At 42.4% G+C, this 8503-nt stretch overlaps 1 protein-coding gene across 1 annotated transcript; it reads left to right on the top strand.

Moving 5' to 3' along the window:
* Nucleotides 1–3001: 3001 nt before the first annotated feature.
* On the top strand, nucleotides 3002–7014 carry LOC139730780 (uncharacterized). The gene is made up of 2 exons (XM_071641643.1): nucleotides 3002–3033; nucleotides 4416–7014. Exons 1-2 carry the CDS (start codon nucleotides 3002–3004, stop codon nucleotides 7012–7014), a joined length of 2631 nt encoding a protein of 876 aa, XP_071497744.1.
* The last annotated feature ends 1489 nt before the right edge of the window (nucleotides 7015–8503 follow it).

Raw genomic sequence — 8503 nt, 5'->3', positions numbered from 1 at the left:
GGGGTACCACAGGACAGTACCACATGAATTCCTGTGGTAATTTGGGATGTATACCACAGGACAGTACCGCATGAATTGTCCTGTGGTATGTTGGGATGCACCACAGGGCAGTACCACAGGACAGTACCACACGAATTGTCCTGTGGTATTTTGGGACATACCACAGGACAGTACCACAGGAATTGTCCTGTAGTATTTTGGGACGTACCACGCGAATTGTCCTGTGGTATTTGGGACGTACCACAGGGTAGTACCACAGGACAGTACCACAGGAAAGTACCACAGGATAGTACCACAGGACAGTACCTCACGAATTGTCCTGTGGTATTTTGGGACATACCACAGGACAGTACCACAGGGATTGTCCTGTGGTAATTTGGGACGTACTACAGGAAGTACCACAGGACAGTACCACACGAATTGTCCTGTCGTATTTTGGGACGTACCACAGGACAGTACCACATGAATTCCTGTGGTAATTTGGGACGTATACCACAGGACAGTAAGAGGGCAGTACCACAGGAATTGTTCTGTGGTATTTTGGGACGTACCACAGGGCAGTACCACAGGAATTGTCCTGTGGTAATTTGGGACGTACCACAGGACAGTACCACAGGAATTATCCTGTGGTAGTTTGGGACGTACCACAGGACATTACCACAGGAAAGTACCACAGGACAGTACCACACGAATTGTCCTGTGGTATTTTGGGACGTACCACAGGACAGTACCACATGAATTCCTGTGGTAATTTGGAACGTATACCACAGGGTAGTACCACAGGACAGTACCACAGGAATTATCCTGTGGTAATTTGGGACGTACCACAGGGCAGTACCACAGGACATTACCACAGGAAAGTACCACAGGATAGTACCACAGGACAGTACCTGTACCTCACGAATTGTCCTGTGGTATTTTGGGACATACCACAGGACAGTACCACAGGAATTGTCCTGCTGTGTTTTGGGACGTACCACAGGACAGTACCACACGAATTGTCCTGTGGTATTTTGGGACGTACCACAGGACAGTACCACAGGACATTACCACAGGAAGTACCACAGGACAGTAACACAGGAGAGTACCACAGGACATTACCACAATAACTGTCCTGTGTTATTTTGAGACATTACCACAGGACAGTACCACAGGAACTATATCCTGTGATATTCCTGTTGTATGTGTCCCGAAATACCACAGGAAGATCCTATGGTACTGTTCCACACAGAAGTACCACACAGCAAATTAAATGCATTTAGTATCACACAGTCGAGTTACTTTAATATTTGAAGAAAAAAAAATGAAAAAAAGGAACACAGATGAGTGTTTAAATTGTTTGCACCAAAGAAATGGCTTTATATGGTGTTAGAGTAATAACTATGTGTATTTCATCCATCCTCTGGATAATTATGTTGCTTCGAGAAATCAATAAATTCTATTTAAAAAAAAATTATTAAATAAATAAAATTAAAAAAAATGATATAATAGGCCTAATGAAGGCCCAACCACATGAACAATTAGGCCTACATTATCTCATGACTTCAGAAAGTTAATGACAAAGCGGGCAGCTGCAGATTCACATACGAGTAATCATTAAGCTCTCCATGTTGTAAACTAACAACCTCCCACTCCCCCTCCCCCCCCCCCCTGCGAACACGTAACGGCCGGAGCTTAAATTTTGATAGATCTGCGTAGAATACTTTCAACCAATCGATCTGCAAGATGATATAGTCCATGATGTTGTTTTTGTTGTTGTTGTTGTTGTAATATTTCTTGTGTAATATCGTTGTTGCACTTTCCTTAGAAATGTGCCTTGTTTGTCAGTCTTCATATCCACACACGCACACGCACACACACACACACACACTGGCACACACATACACACACCCTTACAGACGCGCACACACAGCAGCATACATCTTCAACTTTTTTTTGTTTTTTGTTAATAATATAAATTTAAATATAGCTTAATCTATATGCACGATGTCTCAAGAATCTTGTTTCTTATTATACCGTTAAAGAATTACACATTCTGCCATAGCCAAACCGCTACGTCCGTTATCATGGGTTGGTCTTCCGGCTTTGGTTCCGTTATTCCTTCAATCATAATCCTTGTGTTATTTCCTGTTCATATATCATTGTACTTACCTTTCTTAGACAATGCTATGTAATCTTGGTGATTTGATACTGTTTTGTCGGGTTTGATAATGATGCAAATGCATTCAATTCAATTCAATTTACAGGAAAATCGTGTTCTTTTGTTATCAGCAAAGGATATGAGACAGCATACAGTTCTTGATGAATGGATGTTGTCATTCATGCTTGTTTTTTTCTCAGCCTTCGATTAAGAGTATAAATCTATAAGCCTACAGTGGCGGATCGTGGGGGTGGGGGGGGGGTTGGGCACTTCCTCCCTTTAAAAAAAATAAACGAAAACCCTTTATTTTTTAAAGACAGAATTAAAGTTGTGCTGAAGGATTTTTGTTTTGTTTTGTTTTGTTTTGGATTTTGCTTGTCGGCTGATTAAATCCGAAAGAGGCAACAGAAATATTTGACGTCCCACCCCCCCCTCCTTTTACGGAATTCCTGGATCCGGCACTAGCCTAAATATGTATATATACTGTCTTCTTTCGTGTTATTCGTTGGAATGAGTTATAGGCCTATAGGGACAGACTTCCACACAAACCTATATGAGGGCCTATACAACCCATACAGGAAAGAAGAAAAAAAAAAGAATAGCATGCGTTGATACACATTGGATGTTGCAATATCCTGATGAGGGGGTCATATTCACTTTTTTTTTCACATCACGTGACCAGTTACTGCATGGCATTTATAACGAGTGTCATATACTTTCACTTCTGTGTGTTACAACGGAAAAGGCTGATATAGGATTGCAGGATATGTTGTCATGTACCGCAGGCTTTCACTTTCGAAATTGTGCAGGAAAGTCTGGAGTGACTAAATTCGATCAAGCGAGTTGAAGAGTTGAAGGCGAATGAAGTTGAACATACTCTGTCTTCTCCAAAGGTAAGTTTTCTGTTCCGTTTTGCAAATCGTATTTTCCCTTTAAACACTAACAACCACCAAAATAATTGTCTCACATAATTAATATGTCATTGACATGATGTAGAGCAATAATTTACAGAAAATATGAAGGCAGTTTTTGTAAGCAGATGATCACCATGTTACTTGTGCTGGAGATGATATGGATTTTTACGCAGATTTAGATTGTGGTCACGTTAGCGGTGGTATACCATACCTCATGATGTTATAATGCAGAGCAGCTCCCCTATATTAAATGTGATCAAGAGAGACAAGCATGTAATTGCCGAGTGGACAGTGCCAGTCCAATACTGTACGAGCTGAAATTTTCGCGTACTGATATTTTCGCGAATTGCCACTTGGAGGACATTTTCGCGTGTTGTTAATTTCGCGTTTCAAAGGCAATTCGCGAAATTCGCGAAAATAAAACCACCGCGAAAATTTCAGCTCGTACAGTATCACAGGTGCAGACAAATGAAAAGAAAAAAAATGCGTCCCTTTGGGCATTGAATCACGTGTTTACAAAATGTGATGTCATTTGCTTCGAAGAGGACTAGTTAGGAAGAAAAACAAAAAGAAAATCTGCTCCATTCTCGGGTTCGATAGACAAATAGAGAGGACAGAACCCCGCATCCATGCCCTGTCTATCAAACATAACACCTTATGTTATTTAAAATGCTTAGATAACCCTCTTGGCACGTCAAAGCTTTACTTAAATATGAAAAAAAAATAACAGCATTTGGGTTCGATTTACTATGAGTATGGTCCCCTATGATGTGAGACGTTTGATGATTTTAGAGATGAAATTGATATTATGTTAACATCCGCGAAGATTTCTTTTCTCTTTTAGGAGCGTTAAGAATATATTCTTGCAAAAAGAAACCAAACTAGAACTTGGGGTTCAGTTTATTGTGCAACATGATGTTAGGTATAGATGTTAGTGGGGGCAGTTTATCTTTACTGGCCCCACTTCCGGGTTTCATCAGCTACCAATAAAAAAGAAAAGAAAAGAGAAAAACGCCTTCAGCGCAAGTTTCTGATGCCTCTTCGGTGGTAAAAAAAAATAGCAACAAATAAACAAAAACAAAAACAAAACAAAACAAAACTGCCCTCTGACAAATTGGCGGGGCTTTTTTGCTTTGCTTTTTGTTGACAACTTTCATGAAATGATGGCCAGGCAATGACATGTTTAATATCAACTAACTGACAAATAATTGCCCTATTTCGACATGATGAGCCAGCATTATCGCCGTTTTTAGGGCATCATGTCAATTAGTTACAAAAAATAAAAACAACAATTCGACGCAGGATTACATTAATAATGTGAATAATGACATATTTGTTTGTCTCCCTGCTCATTTACCCAGGCGATTATCTATAGTCTCTGTACTTGATGGTAGGCCTACGGAAAGAGAGTTACGGTCGTCAACGGAGCTTCGGACTGTGATACCGCTGCAGTACGTTAATGACTGGAGAGTGCTTAATTCCGCCGCCGGCACAGCGTCATTTTCTCTAAATTCTGTTGAAGGCCGCCCTCATCGTCTCAAAAGTACAGATAAAGTTAAACCTACAGATACATTAGCTTCATCTGACCTCTGCGCTCGGGATATAGGCGTGATAGGGTTGGACATGGAGATACCCATTCATCTCGTTTTCATCGCAGCAATGCTTTTGAGTCTCTCAGCTGGCAGCGAAGCCCATACAACGCAGGGAGAGTGCGACATGGATGAATTTCGGTGCATTGACACTTCTGCAGGGGGCTCCGCTGCTGTAAGCTGCATCCCAGGTAGATGGCGGTGTGACGGCCAAAACGACTGCATTGGTGGGTCTGACGAAATGGGATGTGAATCAATCACTTGTTCGGCCTCACAATTCAGCTGCGGTCAAGGAATGCAGTGTATCCCCAAAAACTGGGTCTGTGACAGAGACAGTGACTGTCCAAATTCCGCAGATGAGCAGGACTGTGAAGAACAGACTTGTAGTCCGAATTACTTCGAGTGCAGCAGCGCGGGGGAACGGCGCACCTGCATCCCGACTCGATGGACATGCGACGGAGACCGCGACTGCCCAGACGGATCTGACGAGAGTGAGGAGCTCTGCGAATCTCCTGGAAGTGTTTCTTGCTTAGACACAGAGTTCCAGTGCTCGAATGGAGAATGCATGCACAAATCGTGGAAGTGCGATGGGGATGTCGATTGCTCTGACGGATCTGACGAGAGTGAAGAACTCTGCGGAATTCCTGAAAGTGTGTCTTGCTTAGCCACCGAGTTCCAGTGCTCGAGTGGAGAATGCATACACAAATCGTGGAAGTGCGATGGGGATGTCGATTGCTCTGACGGATCTGACGAGAGTGAAGAACTCTGCGGAATTCCTGAAAGTGTGTCTTGCTTAGCCACCGAGTTCCAGTGCTCGAGTGGAGAATGCATACACAAACCGTGGAAGTGCGATGGGGATGTCGATTGCTCTGACGGTTCCGACGAGTTAGCGTTGATTTGCCAAACCTCTACCTCTAGGCCTACTGATGAGTGTTCTATGAACGAATACAGGTGCACGAGTGGAACCTGTATATCTGCTACGAAGGTGTGCGATGGCGCTCAGGATTGCGGGGACGCCAGTGACGAGGCAGAATGTCTACCCCCATCTGATTGTGACGACCACACCCAGTTTACATGTCTCAACGGTGACTGTATTCCCACGGCTCAAGTTTGCGATGGTACAGCAAACTGCCCGAACAGCGAAGACGAGCTTGTCGAGGGCGTGTGTGATGTAAATGAGTGTGACGTCAACAATGGTGAGTGCGAGCACGTGTGCGTTGATCGTCCGTACGGACATGTCTGCAACTGTCGAGAAGGGTATTCGTTGGTAAACGGGAGCCGTTGTGTGGATATCGACGAGTGTAACGACTTACCTGCCGGCATCTGCAGCCAAATCTGCCAAAATCGGATGGGATCCTTCAATTGCCAATGCGACAAAAACTACGACTTCCAACAAATGGATCGTCGTGGTCACTGTAAGTCGAAACCCGAGTTTGGTAGGCCCCAGCTCATATTGGCCACCCGCCAAGACATTCGTATCTTTGATGCATCGGACTTCAACATCGATTTCATTACAGAATTTCATCTGCAAGCTAAGGTCGTGGATTACGATGTCTCGCCAAAGAGTCTCTTCTGGGGAGGTACGAATGGTATATACCAACTAGAATTTGTTCCCGACAAGATGCCCTCACCGCGTTTGGTAACATCGAATGTCAGAATGGATGTAGAAGGATTAGCAGTAGACTGGGTGAATGACCTCCTCTACTGGACAGATATAGGACTTCATGAAATTTCCGTCTGTAACTATGAGGGTTCAAAGAAGACCACGTTGTTCAAGACGGATTTGATGGACAATCCTCGGGCCATTTCAGTCGACCCCGAATCAGGACTGATTTTCTGGACTGACTGGGGGGAACATCCAAGAATTGAGCGCGCGGGTACGAATGGTGAGGGCCGGCGCATTATTGTCTCAAGGGACATCGGCTGGCCGAATGGTCTTGTTATTGACCATCCCCTAGAGCTGCTATACTGGGTTGACGCCTACACGAGAAGTATCAACATGGCAAATTTCGAAGGTGGCAAGCGACGTGTCATCCTCAGTGGAGAGGATCGAGTCGGTCATCCGTTCGACATAACAGTGTTTGAGGATTTTATCTACTGGACAGACTGGTATACATACAATGTGCAGCGTGCAGACAAGTTCACCGGCTCGAACCAGACCGCAGTCATCACTGAAATCAACGGCCTCATGGGCCTCGCAATCCTCCACCCGCTCCGTCAACCTGACAACGATGATGCGGCTCCCTGTTCCCATGACAACGCGATGTGCTCTCATCTCTGCGTGGCAGCTCCAAGGGTGGACGGTGTGGCGTCGTATTCCTGTCTGTGCCGGGAGAACGTAACGCTCAGTGCGGATGGTCACACCTGCTAAGGGGACACTGCTCATGAAGGCTTAACTCCCAATATAGTTTAAGTCTAGGCGCATTGATCAACCCAGCGGGGCCCAACGTCCTTCAATCTCCCTTTCGATAGATGAATAACTTTCCGTTACCTTGTAGATGGTTTTGCGTGTTGTAGAGATGACGTTACCTCATATTACCTTTAGGAAATGATTATACATTATGCTTGGTGATTATATGCCACAAACGAACCACAACATTTTCATACTTAACGATAAGATGTATAAGGCTCAACCGTTTCGCGTAGGCCTACCTTTTATCTTTGTAGGTATCTGATTTCATCTAACGATTTTCCAACTTTCTCGTGTAAGATAAGATGTTCTTTTAATATTTCAAGGAATGCTTGAAATGTCACCCGAGTCTTAACCATTCGGGTTATTTTCTATTTTAAAAGGTTTGTTAAAGGTTGGAGTAACCTTTTTTTCTGATATATCATCGTACTCGTATACTGATTGACTGGCAGGTCTGGGGCGATCGGGAATTACCGCTTCCCCGGCTTTGCCCTCTGCTCTGTAACAGCAATGAAAGAAGGAATGAATGAATGGTTTAATGAATGAATAAATAAAAAGATAAATCAATGAAATGAATTAGTTATTCAATGAAGCATCAGGGTCTTTTACCCTTATGTATATTTGGTTGTAATATTATTCTCTCACACCGGACCCGTATTTTAATGTCATTTCAGATTGACAGAATGTTTGATTTACAATATTTCAAAACGCTTTTTTTTCTGCATAAATGCCTGTATAAGGCAAACTCACTAATCATTTAAAATGTAACTAAAAATTGTTGTATTAGATAGACAGTGTCCTCGTTAATATAACTTTTTAGAATGTAATTCAAACTGTTTTATTGTTGTCTTTTTTTTTAGTTCAGAGTTCTTTGTTAGGGGGTTTTGTCGAGGTTTTTGTTTCTTTTTAAAAGAAGAGGCAAATTCTGATTGTTTGTTTTCCCGGATTTTATATATATATATATATATATATATATATATATATATATATACTTGTAACATACTTTGATAAGAGTAATGCCCAAAATCAGAATGCTTGTTGAATGTCGTTCTTTCTTTGTCATCCTCAAAACCTACCTTTTCAAAACATGATGAGTATAGGTGGTTAAAAAAGGGAAATATAACGTGTCCACAAGTACAGTATCCCAGTAGAATGCAGAATTGTGTTGTTTTGTGATGGACTGTCTTGTCCTGCAAAGGTTTGGAAACGGATAACGTGATAGCAACATCAACAGGGGCCTGTTTAAGAGACACAATTCATTTACTGAAAATAAAGTTAATGTTTTTGTTTCCACAATAAAAGGCAAATACTCCAGAACATACTACAAAACACATTTAAATGTCTCTATTCATTCTACATTGTATTTGTTTCTCCCATATGATAAAACAATATTCATCAGTATATAGGACGGGAATTAAAACTTGTGTTGATAATAATAGTGATCGATGTA

This window comes from Diadema antillarum, unplaced genomic scaffold, assembly GCF_040938485.1.
Source record: "Diadema antillarum isolate AM-2024a unplaced genomic scaffold, OU_Dant_1.0 seq00000335_RagTag, whole genome shotgun sequence".
Taxonomy (NCBI): Eukaryota; Metazoa; Echinodermata; class Echinoidea; order Diadematoida; family Diadematidae; genus Diadema; species Diadema antillarum.
The sequence above is the reverse complement of the archived record's forward strand: the minus strand, read 5'-3'. Positions and strand labels throughout refer to the sequence as shown.